Here is a 17585-nt window from a genome sequence, read left to right as displayed (position 1 = left end):
GGCAGTAGGAGGAGGCCTCAGGTCCTGTTACTCTGAGTCGACCTCCCGTTGTGTCAATCACGTTTACACACTGCCTCTGAAACTTTTTCTGCGTATTTCTACATCCGTAGCATTTGCAGAAAGCGAAAAGTATGAGACGTGGAGCTCAGCGTCGGCCTGTGAGTGTCCTCATCCGCGCAGCAGCAGCAGTGTGTTTGTTTTTGTGTTTTCATTTTGGCAGAACGTGTTCAGTCTGAACCGTGCAGATTTGAAAGCAGACAGAGAGAAAAATAAATCTGTAGGCTACGTGTGCTGAAAAAAACTCTATAATTATCTGGCTGAGAGACAAATATACACATCTGGATGAAAAGGAGTTAAGAGACACTGGCTGTGTCTCAAAGCGCCTACTTGCACACTTCAAACAATTAGTTTTAAGTGCAGTATCTCACAAAAGTGAGTACACCCCTCACATTTTAGTACATATTTCATTATATCTTTTAATGGGACAACACTGAAGAAATTACACTTTGCTACAATGTAAAGTATTAAGTGTCCAGCTTGTATAACAGTGTAAATGTGCTGTCCCTCAAAATAACTCAACACACAGCCATTAATGTCTAAACCACTGGCAACTAAAGTCACTACACCCCTATGTTAGATTCCCATAGAGGCAGGCAGACTTTTATTTTGAAAGGCCAGTTATTTCATGGATCCAGGATATTATGCATCCTGATAAAGTTCCCTTGGCCTTTGGAATTAAAATAGCCCCCCACATCATCACATACCCTTCACCATACCTAGAGATTGAAATTTGAGAAACACTGATCTACACTACTTAAAACTAAGTGTTTGAAGTGTGCAAGTAGGCAGTTTGAGACACAGCCACAGACTATGTTTACACACACACTAATATACCACTATTATTCCAAATATGAGAATATTATGATTTCGATATGCAGTCATGTAAACAGCATTTTGTGTTTGGATATTCAGAATAAAGCCTTTTTCGTAGCATTTTCTGATTAATACATGTATGATATTCTGGTATTATTCACGAAAAAAGGCCCCATGCATCTATACGGCTGTAGGAATGCATTATGGGTAAAGTTACCTGTTGGTGAGGGATCAGGGGAATAACGCCGGCGTCGATTCTTGGTATCTGCATCAAAGCCGTACGCTTCGCCCTGCAGGAAGATAAAAAATTGAATTGGTGAATTTACATGTCTCCTGACCTGTATTGAATGGTTACTGAAAAATAGTCAAACTCCACCAGACTCCATCTAAATAATCAGTACTTTTTATCATCGTAAAATACACTTCATTCAAAGTGGACAGAAACTAAATAAAACTCCCAAAAGCCACCTTGGTTCATCTTTCCAGTGTTCCAACAATCACCACTCTGGTTTGGTTGAAATAAACCCTTAATTCACCCATTTACATGTGGAGATATGCTGGCTCTATACATGCTAAAAGTTATGATTATTTACATGGAGTCTGGTGGAGATATGCTGGCTCTATACACGCTAAAAGTCCTGATTATTTACATGGAGTCTGGTGGAAATATGCTGGCTCTATACACGCTAAAAGTCCTGATTATTTACATGGAGTCTGGTGGAGATATGCTGGCTCTATACATGCTAAAAGTTATGATTATTTACATGGAGTCTGGTGGAGATATGCTGGCTCTATACACGCTAAAAGTACTGATTATTTACATGGAGTCTGGTGGAAATATGCTGGCTCTATACACGCTAAAAGTCCTGATTATTTACATGGAGTCTGGTGGAGATATGCTGGCTCTATACACGCTAAAAGTCCTGATTATTTACATGGAGTCTGGTGGAGATATGCTGGCTCTATACACGCTAAAAGTCCTGATTATTTACATGGAGTCTGGTGGAGTTTGGTGATGGTGATTTCGGGGCTGTTTCATGTTAAACTAAAAGGATCTTACTCTTTAACTAAAAGGTCTATCTCTGTAGGGATCCTTTCCATAATGTTGTCAGACACTTAGAATAATAATCTTTTTAGCCTCCACTCAAATTCATGTATTCTTAGTGTGCACTGTCCCTGATAAATAAACCTGAAATGAACAATCGAAGCCTGTCAGCGGGCAAACTGGACAGTGGACGCAAACTGACAGTGAACATTTGTCCTGAAGGGTTACATTAAAGATTTTGTTTACATTAGTCTCTTAGACACCCCAATGCATGGGGAAATATGGCTTTAAAGACAGAATATGTTATCTTGTAGTCTGGACGACTTGTTAGAATGAGACTTAAAATTGAAGCCAGACAATTGACAGATGAAGTGTTTGACAGATCCAACAGACTGAAAACCACAGATTTAGCACGGTCACTTTGAGCTGCAGCCGGGGAAGAAGAAGAAGAAGAAATAAACCCAGTGACCCTGAAATGAAAGTGTTTTGTATTGCATGTGATTGTATTCTCTGCAGAGTGTGTTTTCATCAGAGGAGGAAGTGTGAATGCTCAAACACAAAGCTTCTATTATATTTGTTTTCAGGTCTTTTTCCTGACATCTGTGTCCTGCAGGCCACCACATCTCTCTCTACACCCATGAAACAACTAAATATAATAAGACAGTCCCTCCAGAAAAACGTGATTATGCGATCGCATAATTCAATGCATAATCAGCCAAAGCGCATTTTTTCAAATACGCCTCACTTTCGCTGCATAAATTGCCGATTTCCGCGCAAAATATTAATTTTGCCTTTGTGCCTCTTGCCCTTCAGAATTCACACACATAAGAGTTATGTTTGTTGTAATCTAAAACAGGTCTCCCATTTGTTGCACACCGAGCCATTCCTCAGCTGGCCACAAGTCTTCCTCTACATGATTTTCAACCCTGTCTGTCATATTAAATCGCTGCCTGCCCAGTGAAATCATTGCCCTTGCATGATGTCATAATCCCCGCATTTTCGTTGCAAAAAAGTCACATAATATATCTTAGCAGAAAGTTGAAGAATTTTGCGTTTAGATTCAGATTCGGAATTAGCTGGCAAATTAGCCATTTGCAGTGTAACCCACATTGGAAAAAATGTGCAAGTAGCTCAAAGTGCAAAGTCAACACATAAGAGGACACAACATAAAAACAGACAAAACAAAGCCACATGAAACCTCAATATTAAGATGCTAAATATGTTTGTGCATGTTGCTTTAATGTGACTTGCACCTACGATACCAAGACACATCCCTTGTGTGTGTAAACATACTTGGCAATAAAGCTTTTCTGATTCTGATTCTGATTAAAATGCTTTACAATAAAATCCATACATAAATTTTAAAGTGCCTAGTTTAAGGTGCTTTGTTCAAAGCAATCACAGCTTGTGGAAAGAAACTGTTTAAAATGGCGATCAGTAGAACATTTGGCAGAACGATACCTTCTCCCGGAGGGAAGCATCTGAAAGAAAGCCCCTGCTGGATGGCCTGAGGCATCGTTAGCCAGTTGCAAAGCTCGAGTCAAAAGTCTAGCTTTATATGTGACCTCCAGGAGCGGTAAAGTGCAGCCAATAATTCTGCTGGCTGAGCGAACCACTTCACACAAGAGCAGCCAGTCCCCTGTTGCCATGGGAACGTTATGAAGTGACGTAATTACGCGACGTGAACATCATCGAAAAGCAGGGTGTTGGGTGTGGGGGGGAATCACTTCTTTTTCTCTTTTTCATCAAACAGCAGTTTTTGCAAATTCTCGCAATTTCATCGCATAAAATTGCATAAATATTATATAGCATATTCCATCACATTTTTTAAGAAAACGTGCCGCATAATCAAGGATTTTTGCCCGCAACAATCACAAAAAAAACTCTTTTTCTGGAAGGACTGATAAGAATGTAAAAGGTTTCCATAAGAGACCAAAGTGTGTGTTTTGGTGTCTGCTTATTTAGCTTAAAGGAACACGCCGACTTATTGGGACTTTATCTTATTCACAGTAACCCCCAGAGTTAGACGAGTCCATACATACCCTTCTCATCTCGGTGCGTGCTGTAAGGCTGTCTGACGGCTCCACCGGTAGCTTAGCCCATCACAGAACAGGCAGGTGAATGGTTCCAGTAATCCTACTGCTCCCAATAAGTGACAAAATAACTCCAACATGTTCCTATTTACATGTTGTGATTTGTAGAGTCACAGCGTGTACAAAAAACACAACGTAACATGAAACACAGCCATCTTCTAACTGTAAACAAACCGGGAACTATATTCTCAGGCGGAAGAATATAGTACTTGGGCGGAGTGATACGCTCGCAGCAAGCCTGTCTGAGAATATAGTTCCCGGTTTGTTTACGGTTAGAAGATGGCTGTGTCTCATGTTACGTTGACTCTACCAATCACAACATGGAAACAGGAACATGTTGGAGTTATTTTGTCACTTTTGTCACAATTGGGAGCAGTAGGCTAGTTGGAACCAGTTACCTGCAGGATCTGTGCTAGGCTAAGCTAACGCTGGAGGACGTCAGACAGCGTTACAGCACGCACTGAGATGAGAAGGGTATGTATGGACTCGTCTAACTCTGGGGGTTACGGTGAATAAGATAAAGTCCCAATAAGTCGGCGTGTTCCTTTAAGCCATCACTAGAAGATAGTTAGGGTCACAGTGGCCTCGAGCAAAGTACACTGAGTAATAATAACAAATGAAATAGGAGCAGAATGTAGCGCTTCGCGTTAGAGCAAATGAGGACGAGACATAACACAGGGGCCCCCACCCTGAGGGGGGTGTTGTGTGACGATAGAAGTCGAGTCTGTTCGGTGTGTCCCGGGCCGTCTGCCTTTATCTGGGCCGATTTGAAATGTATAATCGGGGGTGCAGAATTTGGGTGTCTTTTCCGACATATTTTTTTTTAAAAATTCTATAAAATTTTATAAAACACCCAAATTCAAAGAAAGTAGTGAACTGATCATTTATTTTACTTGTGAAGCGCGCTGTACGGAACCATCCAAGTAATTTCTTTTGAAAATTTGGTTGAAAGAAAACCCAAATTTGTGATATAGAAACTTTTTGAAAATGGGTCAAATTTGACCCCGAGGACAACGCGCGGCCGGTTAATGAACAATAAACGTTTTGATAAAATACAGTAAAGGAACATCAGTGTATAGTCGATACGTACGATAAGAAAACTGTAGTTTAAAGATAATTCTTTGGGGCTTTTCCCTTTATTTGATAGTGACAGTGGATGGACAGGAAAGAGAGGGGAGGACATGCAGCAGTGATGCCTAATCACTCTAATCTGATCTCTAAAACTTTTTTCAGTAACGAGTAATCTAACGCGTTACTATTTCCAAAACCAGTAATCAGATTAAAGTTACTTATCCAAGTCACTGTGCGTTACTGTTTTTGTCATTTTCCTTAGTAAAAATATATATTTTTGCTTTCTTCTTGCGTCACACAAGTCACGTTTTCATCATGAGGACAAGTCAGGTTTTCAGCATGAGGACAGGTCACGTTTTCATCATGAGGACAGGTCATGTTTTCATCATGAGGACAAGTCATGTTTTCATCATGAGGACAAGTCACGTTTTCAGCATGAGGACAAGTCACGTTTTCAGCATGAGGACAGGTCACGTTTTCATCATGAGGACAGGTCACGTTTTCATCATGAGGACAAGTCCGCGTTTTCATCATGAGGACAAGTCATGTTTTCATCGCGAGGACAGGTCATGTTTTCAGCATGAGGACAAGTCGCGTTTTCATCATGAGGGACAAGTCACGTTTCCAGCATGAGGACAAGTCACGTTTTCATCATGAGGACAAGTCACGTGTTTCATCATGAGGACAAGTCACACGTTTTCAGCATGAGGACAAGTCACGCGTTTCAGCATGAGGACAAGTCCACGTTTTCATCATGGAGGACAAGTCACGTTTTCATCACGAGGACAAGTCATGTTTTCAGCATGGAGGACAAGTCACGTTTTTCATCATGAGGACAGGTCACGTTTTCATCATGAGGACAAGTCATGTTTTCAGCATGAGGACAAGTCACGTTTTCAGCATGAGGACAGGTCATATTTTCAGCATGAGGACAAGTCACGTTTTCATCATGAGGGACAAGTCACGTTTTCATCATGAGGACAGGTCACGTTTTCAGCATGAGGACAAGTCACGTTTTCAACGCCAGGGACAGGTCACGTTTTTCATCGATGAGGACAAGTCACGTTTCATCAGCGAGGACAAGTCAATTTTTCATCATGAGGACAAGTCACGTTTTCATCGCTGAGGACAAGTCCACGTTTTCAGCATGAGGACAAGTTACGTTTTTCAGCATGAGGACAAGTCATGTTTTCATCATGAGGACAGGTCATGTTTTCATCATGAGGACAGGTCACGTTTTTCATCATGAGGACAAGTCACGTTTTCATCCTGAGGACAAGTCACGTTTTCATCATGAGGACAAAGTGTTTTTTCATCGTGAGGGACAGGTCACGTTTTCATCACGAGGACAAGTCACGTTTTCATCATGAGGACAAGTCCGTTTTTCAGCATGAGGACAAGTCCGTTTTCATCATGAGGACAAGTCCACGTTTTCATCATGAGGACAAGTCACGTTTTCATCATGAGGACAGGTCACGTTTTCATCATGAGGGACAGGTCACGTTTTCATCATGAGGACAAGTCACGTTTTTCATCATGAGGACAGGTCACGTTTTCAGCATGAGGACAGGTCACGTTTTCATCATGAGGACAAGTCACGTTTTCATCATGAGGACAAGTCACGTTTTCATCATGAGGACAGGTCACGTTTTCATCATGAGGACAAGTCACGTTTTCATCATGAGGACAGGTCACGTTTTCATCATGAGGACAGGTCAAAAAAGGGTTCAAGTCAGGGAGGAGAGAGATGGAAATCCAGTCACTATTTAGAGTTTGTGTCAGCTGAAGACGGCAGTATTAAGGTCTGTTGTCCACTCTGTGCTGGTGGTGACAAAGTGATATCTAGCTACGAAAACACTTCGTCAGATTTGAAGAAACATTTGGAGTCGCAGAACTGCAGTCAAACCTACAGAGCAAATCCCAGTAGGTGGTGCGAAGCAGAGAGAAGGAGGCCCCCCACCACCCAAACAACCAAAGCTGGACTTCGGTGCAAAACCAGTAAGTGGGGGAGAGTTGAAGAAGGTCTGGCAGTATGTTGGAGAGGAAATGCTGCCTTTAGACACGGTTGACTGGCTCTCTTTCGTGCCATAATAAACCAGATCCTACTACTGGCCACGCTGAGCGGCCTCACAGTAAACCGGTTGTCATGGTTATGTTGAGGCTGTGGGGGGGTTGTCGGCAGCTGCTGAATGTAACTAATAAAGTAACTTGTAGTTTAACTTTGTTACTTTTAAAATCAAGTAATCTGTAAAGTAACTAAGTTACTTTTTCAAAGTAACTGTGGCAACACTGCATGCAGCAGGTTGGATTTGAACCCGGGCTGCTGCCAAGGACTCAGCCTACATGGGGTGCACTCTCTACTGGGTGAGCTAGAGCAGTCATTCCCAAACTGTGGTCCGCGGACCACTAGTGGTCCGTGAGGGTACTGCAGGTGGTCCATGGAAAAGCAAAATAAAATGTAAAATAATGTTTTTTTTTTAACCTTCATTTTACCAGGAAATTCCCATAAAAATTAAGAATATGTAACTTGTGATTTGTAAAATTTGAAGATTAATAATCACCTAAAATCGCCAAAGGTTTTGAAATTTTGACTATATCCAAGTGTTCTTATTACTGTATAGATTTTAATACTTTAAGACTGCTATGGAAATAAGTTGTTCAAAATAACCTGATTATCTCCTCGGGAGCTTGAGTAAATAAATTAAATATTGTGTACAGTAACCTTTCTTTCAACAAGCCTGTTGTACTGATGCGATGACCAGTTATAGTTTTAGTGCTAGTAGGCCTATTAAGAGGTGTGGATTAAATCAGGTAGGACTGTGTGTAAACATATTTTATTATGTGTATTATGAGGTGGTCCGCGAAAACTCTTGATTACAAATAGTGGTCCACACCCTGAGCTAGAGGTCGCCCCTAAAAAACTGTAGTTGAGTGATTAGTTTCCGTCCTTACTTGGTCATAGTGAGCGCCAGGTTGTAGTTGGCCATCTTGATTTTGTTCTGGGCCTCCAGGTGAGTCATCCCGTCGGTGCCAACGCCATCGATGGCGACGATGACATCACCCTGGACCAGGTTACCCTGCGCCGCCTTGCTGCCCGGAGTAATCTGTCCAAAAACACACAAAGAAAACAAAGACTTTAAGATCTTATGTTTTGCGCTAAGAATCTTTAAAAGGTCCCATGATATGGTGCTCTTTGGATGCTTTTATATTACACCTTAGTGGTCCCCTAATACTGTATCTGAAGTCTCTTTTATATAGACCTTAGTGGTCCCCTAATACTGTATCTGAAGTCTCTTTTATATAGACCTTGGTGGTCCCCTAATACTGTATCTGAAGTCTTTTTTTATATAGACCTTAGTGGTCCCCTAATACTGTATCTGAAGTCTCTTTTATATAGACCTTAGTGATCCCCTAATACTGTATCTGGAAGTCTCTTTTTTTATAGACCTTAGTGGTTCTCCTAATACTGTATCTGAAGTCTCTTTTATATAGACCTTAGTGGTCCCCTCTTATACTGTATCTGAAGTCTCTTTTTATATAGGCCTTAGTGGTCCCCTAATACTGTATCTGAAGTCTCTTTATATAGGCCTTAGTGGTCCCCTAATACTGTATCTGAAGTCTCTTTTATATAGACCTTAGTGGTCCCCTAATACTGTATCTGAAGTCTCTTTAATATAGGCCTTAGTGGTCCCCTAATACTGTATCTGAAGTCTCTTTTTATATAGACCTTAGTGGTCCCCCTAATACTGTATCTGAAGTCTCTTTTATATATGGCCTTAGTGGTACCCTAATACTGTATCTGAAGTCTCTTTTATATAGACCTTAAGTGGTCCCCTTATACTGTATCTGAAGTCTCTTTTTATATAGGCCTTAGTGGTCCCCTAATACTGTATCTGAAGTCTCTTTTATATAGACCTTAGTGGTCCCCTAATACTGTATCTGAAGTCTCTTTTATATAGGCCTTAGTGGTACCCTAATACTGTATCTGAAGTCTCTTTTTATATAGACCTTAGTGGTCCCCTAATACTGTATCTGAAGTCTCTTTTATATAGACCTTAGTGGTCCCCTAATACTGTATCAGAAGTCTCTTTTATATGAGACCTTAGTGATCCCCTAATACTGTATCTGAAGTCTCTTTATATAGACCTTAGTGGTCCCTAATACTGTATCGGAAGTCTCCTTCTATATAGACCGCTTAGTGGTCCCCTAATACTGTTCTGTATCCTGAAGTCCTCTTTTATATAGACCTTAGTGGTCCCCCTATACTGTATCTGAAGTCTCTTTTTATATAGGCCTTAGTGGTCCCCCTAATACTGTATCTGAAGTCTCTTTTATATAGGCCTTAGTGGTCCCCCTAATACTGTATCTGAAGTCTCTTTATATAGACCTTAGTGGTCCCCTAATACTGTATCTGAAGTCTCTTTTATATAGACCTTAGTGGTCCCCTTATACTGTATCTGAAGTCTCTTTTATATAGGCCTTAGTGGTCCCCCTAATACTGTATCTGAAGTCTCTTTTATATAGGCCTTAGTGGTCCCCTAATACTGTATCTGAAGTCTCTTTTTATATAGACCTTAGTGGTCCCCCTAATACTGTATCTGAAGTCTCTTTTATATAGACCTTAGTGGTCCCCTAATACTGTATCTGAAGTCTTCTTTTATATAGGCCTTGAGTGGTCCCCTAATACTGTATCTGAAGTCTCTTTTTATAGAGGCCTTAGTGGTCCCTCTTATACTGTATCTGAAGTCTCTTTTTATATAGACCTTGGTAGTCCCCTAATACTGTGGTCCCCCTGTTCTCTTTTTGTTTATTTATATCGTGAATGTTGAGGTCACAGCACAGCTCAGCGCACACGTCAATCTGCATCTTTCAATCGTTTAATCACGAGAAGCTGCGTGGAAAAGCTTCACCGTTTCACTTGAAAACAATCAGTCAAATGGGAACAGAATTAATCAATACGTCAATGGTTACTGTGTCTGCAAACTAAAGTACCCTTAATCTGAAAATCCCCCCTCAGGAGTGGAGTTTTGACCCTCATTCACACAGTTACACAACAAAAAGGGTCAACAAGCCTGCGCCCAGATCAAACTAAACTAAATTTCAGAGAATTAGTAGATTTAAAAATGCCCCGACTACTGTTTAAAATCTGAACTGAAACATTGGAAATTTGTTTAAAGAAGAAAACCTAGAGTCTTACTGTAAGAATTGAAACATAAAACTGGAAAGAGTTGATATCATATCAGCATTGTGTCTTTGTCATTATAACACACACACACACACACAGACACCTGCGCACACCGCAACAGACACCGCAGCGCCGCGTAGCACATACACACACACACCGCACACACACAGACACACACACCGCACACACGCGCACAGAGACACCACACGCATACGCACATACATGCTACGCTACGCTACATACGCAACGCGTATGCACACGCCTACCCATACACGCGCGTACACACGCGCACACAGACACATGCACGTACACGCTACTACCCCACAGCGCACACAGCACATACAAGCACACACAGACACATACACAGACACACACACGCGCAACGCGTACGACACATACACACACACAGACACAAAACGGCCACACACACACACACACACTACCTAGACTATCTGTCCAATCAGAGTTTTCTGTTGCTTTCGACTAAAACTACTTCACGTGCACATGTTCCACCAAAACCAGTTCCTTCCTGAGACTATTTAGCAGAGGCACACGTACGCTCCCTCCACGACTTAGACCCGCCTCAAGACGATTTTGATTGGTTTAAAGAAATGCCGATAAACCAGAACACGTTTCTCCCCCATCCAGTAATGCTGTGAGGTCTAGCTAGACGCCTTCCTCCACAAGCTGTGCGGGGAAGGTCTGGTAAAGCCGAGACTAAAATAGACCGAACTGCTCCAGGTGTGAAAGCAACCAAACATTCATAGACTTGTTACATTTAAAAATGCCGCCAAATCCTGTATAAATCTTTAAACTGAAAGCATCCAAAAATGTGTTTAAAAATGAAAGAATGTGAGGTTGAGAGGGCCGCTGTCGCTGTCTGATGGGTATCAGACGTCAGCTGGGTGCTGCTGGGAGGAGTTCGTGAACTGGTTTCTGCTGCTGCTGCCGCTTGTCTTTATATCTTCAGTGACAAATTAGAGATGAAATTGCATCTGTTGTGTCATAGGTTTTTGCACTCGTCTCTTCTCTATCTGTATTGCAACTTCTGCTCAGCACTTTCTCTCGGGACTGATAGCTTTATCTCATCTTTATCTTACGAATGTCTGTACAGGATTTCATCGCAATCCGTCTAATAGCTGCTGAGATATTTCAGTCCGGACCAAAGTGGTGCTCAGACAGATTAGCTGACATGCTGCTGTAGCGTGGCTATAAATAGTTCTCAGCTTGGGTTAACAATAATAACGTGAGAATAAACATAGTGCGCTTCATCTGTGAGTTTTTAAAACCCTGAATCTCTTAAAAGCAAGTGAAGAGTTTCATCCATCAGATGAAGAGTGTGTCTTTAGATGTGGAAACATTTAAAAGTGTAGACTTGTAACTTTTCCCTCACAGAGCCGGTTTTGTAGCCTCGAGGCCTGTGTGACGCCTCAACACAAGGTGTTCATGCCTGAGTGTTAAACCCCGGACAGCTGTCCATGCACCGCTAACCCCGCTGACTCACATCCACTCACTCTGATTACTCCCCAAAAATCCCGAAAAATCCCCCTCGCTCCTCCCTGCTTTCTCTGACTTTCTCGTCACTGCTATAAAACCCTGAAAGCTGAGTGACCTTTGGCCTCTACCTGCCTCCCCAGGCTGTCAGCTATCTTTTATATATATATATTTTTAATATATCATTGTACGTGTCCTTGTTGCACCGTTGTACATGTCTAGCACATATTGCATTGTGCAAAATGCTGCTGCTCGCTTTTTAACAAATACATCTAGACCTGCACACATCACTCCCGTTCTCTACACCCTAAATTGGCTCCCTGCGCATTTTAGAATCGATTTTAAAGGTCCCATGATGTGGTGCTCTTTGGATGCTTTTATATAGGCCATAGTGGTCCCCTAATACTGTATCTGAAGTCTCTTTTATATAGACCTTAGTGGTCCCCTAATACTGTATCTGAAGTATCTTTTATATAGACCTTAGTGGTCCCCTAATACTGTATCTGAAGTATCTTTTATATAGACCTTAGTGGTCCCCTAATACTGTATCTGAAGTCTCTTTTATATAGACCTTAGTGGTCCCCTAATACTGTATCTGAAGTCTCTTTTATATAGACCTTAGTGGTCCCCTAATACTGTATCTGAAGTCTCTTTTATATAGGCCAAATTCTCTGGGCGGGCAAAGCAGAGAAAGGGGAGGTAACCTTTCCCCTTATGACCTCATAAGGAGAAGATTCCTGATTGGTCCATCTGAGCTTTCATTTTCTCAAAGGCAGAGCAGGATACCCAGGGCTCGGTTTACACCTATCACCATTTCTAGCCACTGGGGGGCCACAGGCAGGCTGGGGGAACTCATAGTAATGTTAAAAAACCTCATAAAGTGACATTTTCATGCCATGGGACCTTTTAAGATTTTATTGTTTGTTTTTCAAGGCCTTAAATGGCCTGGCCCCGGAGTATTTGTCAGAGATTTTAACCCTGCGTGAGCACAGCCGTTCATTGCGATCTTCAAATCAACTGGTTTTAGAAGTCCCAAGGTCTAGGTGTAAACAGGGTGGTGATCTGCCCCGAGACTCTGGAACAAGTTACCCCCTGATATTCGCACTATTACAGCTGGAGCTCTTTTTAGGTCCAAACTCAAAACCTATTTGTTTAGAATGGATTTTAACACGTAGTAGTGGTCTCCTCCTCCTGTTTTTATGTCACCTTTTTTAGATTTTCTATTTTTTATGTTTCATTCTGGGTGGGTTGTCTTTCGTATTTCTTTGAGGACGACAAATCTACCTCTTCTAAATATTTGGGGCGACATATCCCACGCATCCCCTCCCGAAATCTACACCTATGGGCGCAATGCATCATTCATTGCTCTTATACAAGGTTAAGGTTGAACTGTGCACTGTCCCTGTTTAAGTAAAAACTGGACGCCCTTGATTTGCATAAAGTAGCCTGGATTCTACTGTATGCAAATGAGGAGCAGCACCTCCTCTTTCAAACATTGCTGTGACTCTCCCAGAATGCATTGCCCAGCTGCTTACACAGACCAGTGTGTCCGTAGCGTCAGGAGGCATCCTCATGATGGATGGACGGACAATTTTACATGTTAGGATTACAGATTTAAGAGATATTTTGTGTGTATTAAGAGGCTGCTGGGATTTGAACCCAGGATCTCCTGTTTACAAGACAGCGCTTTAACCAACTAAGCCACAGCACCTCTTGACTTCATCAAAATATATATCCAGCACCACGAGCGATGGAGGTGGACACATGAAGCTCAGGTAGAGACACATGCGTTATACCTGGGTTGGACATAAGCAAGGTAGCGATGGGCCGATGGCGCAGGGCCAGTAAAGAAACAACCATTTATTAATTAAAAATAAAATAAAAAATAATTATTAATTAGAGATTTTCGATACCGATACCAGTATCGGTTTATGCACCGATCCGATACCATGTAATAAAGCCCTAAAGAGAAATCTCACGTTAAAAGTAGTTTATTTAGGTTCTTTTTCTGTTATAACTGACTGTCAGACTGGAGAATAAAAGAAAGTTCTGGGGCATTTATGTTTCTGTTTGTTCATGTTTCCCAAAGAGTTTAACCTGAGCCAGACCAACAACAAAGATAGAAATCATATCACATCCATACAGGGATAGTAGTATACAGCTGTATAAGCTCCAGGTAGAGACACATACATTATACCTGGGTTGGACATAAGCAATGGCCCGGTGGCCCGATGGCCAGTAAAGAAACAACCATTTAAGTGTCACTTTTGATAGGAGGACCCATCTGTTGTTAAGCACAAATTATGGAAATAAAGGGAATATTTTCACTCCTTTGTCTGCAGCTCGTTCTGTTAAAACAATCGTATGCGTCAACTTAAAATCTTAGATAAACTTACCCGTGAGTTGGGCGTATCGTTACATTACATTCAACTGTGTCTGTTTGACTGTTGGGAGACGAGATATTTGCAGAAATAACTGAAGAAAGCGCACATGCACACCTCTCTCACACCCATGCAAGTTGGTAACCATTATCAAAACTTACACAGAGAGCCTTCAACTTCTCACCGTGCTGCAGTTATATTTGGGTTTATTTAGGTGAGAGAGCGTCACCATTAGGACAGTTTTTCTAGAAACTCTACTGGGATTTGAGACCCACAACCTCCTATTTACTAGTCTGGCTGTTTAACCAACTAAGCCACAGCTCATTCTCTGAGTCGTTTTACGCGCTGTCTAAAGGTTTCTTGTAGAGTCCGGATCGAGCCGACAACGGTTAAAATCTCATTTGTTTTTCCTCATACTAATGACACATGTAGGCTACGTTTTTGTGTGGAAAGCTTTTATTAAGCAACTGTAGGAAGGCATTCGGAAATGTCAACAGATGAGGCATCAGCGCACACGGGGCAACAAGCGCACATTAATCAGCTGTTAACATGTTCAGTGGGTTAACCTTTCCTGATCGCTTCGTTTCCGACCGTGAGCTGAAATCCAGGAGAGACTGGTTACCTCCAGGGCCCACGCTATAACATGAATAACCACCAACTCTGCTCCGGTTGCATGATCTACAACACGCATGCTTCCTCTTTCTCTAGGCTATCTCTCTTCTGCCCACTTAGCCTACCACACACAAGAGGTGCTGTGGCTTAGTTGGTTAAAGTGCCTGTCTCGTAAACAGGAGATCCTGGGTTCGAATCCCAGCCGTGCCTTGGTGAACAATGGAAACCTAATTAATCACCTGGGATATGTGTGATGCTTCATGACAAACTGTCTGAAGCTGATTGGTTCAACAACAACTGGTGTCACTATATGACTACAGACCTGTGTTTGGTCAGCTCGGGTTGTTTTAAACGTGCTGTAGAAATACATTTTAACTCAACTTGACAAAAGATGCAAAGGCCCTTCTTACAGGAAGAAAGATGATGCTTGTTTTGGGACTGTTGGGACAAGAGTCTCTGTTTCCAAGGAGACGTTACGTTACGTTCTTGCAGGAACTTCACTCCCAAGCGACTACAGAAAGACTCAAAACTACAACAGAGGCGCCAAACTATAGCTAACAAAAGACTCAAGGGACCACAAAGAACACACAAAACAACTTCTTCTAAAGGTTCTTTGATTAGATAACTGAATGTTGGGGATCTCTTCAGTAAGAATAAGACTTCTCTTGTCTCTGTATGAACATTAGTTAAGAGTTATATAAAGACATGTATAGCGTGTTTTCATCTAGAGTGGGTTTACATTTAGTATGAGGAGACATCTTACGTGATGCCAAGAGGAGATGAAACATGACAGACTATATTTTAGAGATATTCTCTGTAACAAAGAGGTGCTGCTGGGATTTGAACCCAGGATCTCCTGTTTACCTAGACAGGCGCTTTAACCAACTAAGCCACAGCACCTCTGCTGCCTCTGTTTCTTCTTCTTCTACTTCTCCTTCCTCTCATCCCTCCATTATTTCCGGTGCACTCCACTTGAGTTGAGCCGGTCCGGTTTAAGTACTTCCGCTAGCTTGAATAGTGATAAAATGATGACTGAGTGCAGCTCTCAGGGGTGAGAAGGGGAAGGAAGAGGTGCTAGGGGATTAGTTGGTTAAAAGCCTGTCTTTAAACAGGAAGATCCTGAGGGGTACAGATCCATTTGTCATGTGCTACATTTCTGTTGTGCTGCGTGCTCCGCTATATTTACAATGGGTGATGTCAAGCAAATTCAACATGCACGCTAAAGCATCCTGGGAAGGCAGTGCTCCATTTGAAAAAATGCTGCGGCGTCCAAAAGCTGGCTGAATACGACTATCCAGTAGAAGTGAAGACGAAAATCTTTCCAAACTGACCTTTAGTCGATCTGAAATGAAGACAGATTCAGCAACTGCAGACGCCTATTTCTCCGCTTAAAATGTTTTCAGAAACACATTTGGTTGAACTAGCCGTAAAATACTAGATTGTAATTGTTGAAATTCTCGAGCAGCCAGACCCATTGAGACTTCAGGAGAACCCAGGATCTAACTCAGCCTGTTCTTCATGTAGAGAACGAGTAAGAACAAAGCGCTGCTGGGATTTGAACCCAGGATCTCCTGTTTACTAGACAGGCGCTTTAACCAACTAAGCCACACGCACCTCCCTCAAGCGAGACGTTTCGCGGGGAGTTGTGACCGATTACCAGCCTGGTCTAATTCTACCAGACTCTGGTACATTAGCCTGGTCTACCAGACTCTGGTACATTAGCCTGGTCCTACTAGACTCTGGTACACTAGCCTGGTCCTACCAGACTCTGGTCCATTAGCCTGGTCCTACCAGCCTCTGGTACACTAGCCTGGTCTACCAGACTCTGGTACACTAGCCTGGTCCTACTAGACTCCTGGTACACTAGCCTGGTGCCTACCAGACTCTGGTCCACTAGCCTGGTCCCTACACCAGCCTTTGGTACACTAGCCTGGTCCCTACCAGCCTCTGGTACACTAGCCTGGTCCCTACCAGCCTCTGGTACACTAGCCTGGTCCTACCAGACTCTGGTACACTAGCCTGGTCCTACCAGACTCTGGTCCATTTCATGTGTCCAGAGAGTCGGCCTCTCCATTGACAAGTGTTAACTTCCAGAGGCGGGTCCTCTGTTGAAGTTTAAAACTATTGGGTCTGCCCAGAGCCACTCTGGATCTACCAGAACCAATCGCTAACGTTTGGTCGTGACGTATGTCATGTGCAACAAGAGGGGAGACCGACAACTATGGGCTTATATTTAGCATTAGCATCGCTAGCGTTAGCCTTAGCCAACTCACCACTAACAGAGCAAGCTGGAAAATCAAACTGTTTCCGAACCCCGTGGAAGGAGGAGGCCCATATCACGACACCAACACAACTCAGGAACGATTGGTGCTTGCTCTGGCTTTTTATTTTTTTTTTATTGGGTTTATTTGTCAGGGACAATGCACAGTTCAGGCCCTGTACCAGAGTTACCTATACAGCTAATTTAAAGCTGTGGTCCCTGGGCAAGGGAGATAAAAAGACAATATAGACAATACAGACAATGCTATCAAAACAGATAAAAACTCAACAACAACATGTGACAAGCATTACTCATACATAAACCAAAATACAAATATACATTCCATGTTATAAAAGGTCAATGATCACATAGTTGATTTGCCTTCAGCCAAGTCTTTAAGGACATTTTAAAACTGCTGAGACTTGCACAATTTCTAATGTGAAGTGGAATTAAGTTCCACTTTTCTACTACAGTAAATGAAAAGCTGATTGGCCCAAATTTAGTCTCCCTAAATTGAGTGTAACAGGCACCTCTTACAGAAGCCCTAGTGACCCTTACATTATCTGCGTGC

General features: G+C 42.2%; 1 protein-coding gene and 2 non-coding genes across 8 annotated transcripts in view; 1 reads left to right on the top strand and 2 right to left on the bottom strand.

The window, feature by feature from the left end:
* The window catches only part of LOC120547899 (PDZ and LIM domain protein 7-like), a 105728-nt gene that overhangs the window by 42576 nt on the left and 45567 nt on the right, over positions 1-17585 (bottom strand). For all 6 annotated transcript variants that reach the window (XM_039783716.1, XM_039783717.1, XM_039783719.1 and 3 more), the window contains exons 4-5: positions 8035-8186; positions 1091-1163 (exon numbers count right to left, since the gene is read on the bottom strand). In XM_039783716.1, coding sequence (XP_039639650.1) covers positions 1091-1163; positions 8035-8186 — 225 coding nt within the window. The remainder of the gene's footprint in view (positions 1-1090; positions 1164-8034; positions 8187-17585) is intronic.
* trnat-cgu lies at positions 14891-14964 on the top strand. Its single transcript has one exon. It is a non-coding gene; the product is annotated as a tRNA-Thr (tRNA).
* On the bottom strand, positions 16295-16369 carry trnat-agu. Its single transcript has one exon. It is a non-coding gene; the product is annotated as a tRNA-Thr (tRNA).

Source organism: Perca fluviatilis, chromosome 19 (genome assembly GCF_010015445.1).
Source record: "Perca fluviatilis chromosome 19, GENO_Pfluv_1.0, whole genome shotgun sequence".
NCBI lineage: Eukaryota > Metazoa > Chordata > Actinopteri > Perciformes > Percidae > Perca > Perca fluviatilis.
The sequence above is the reverse complement of the archived record's forward strand: the minus strand, read 5'-3'. Positions and strand labels throughout refer to the sequence as shown.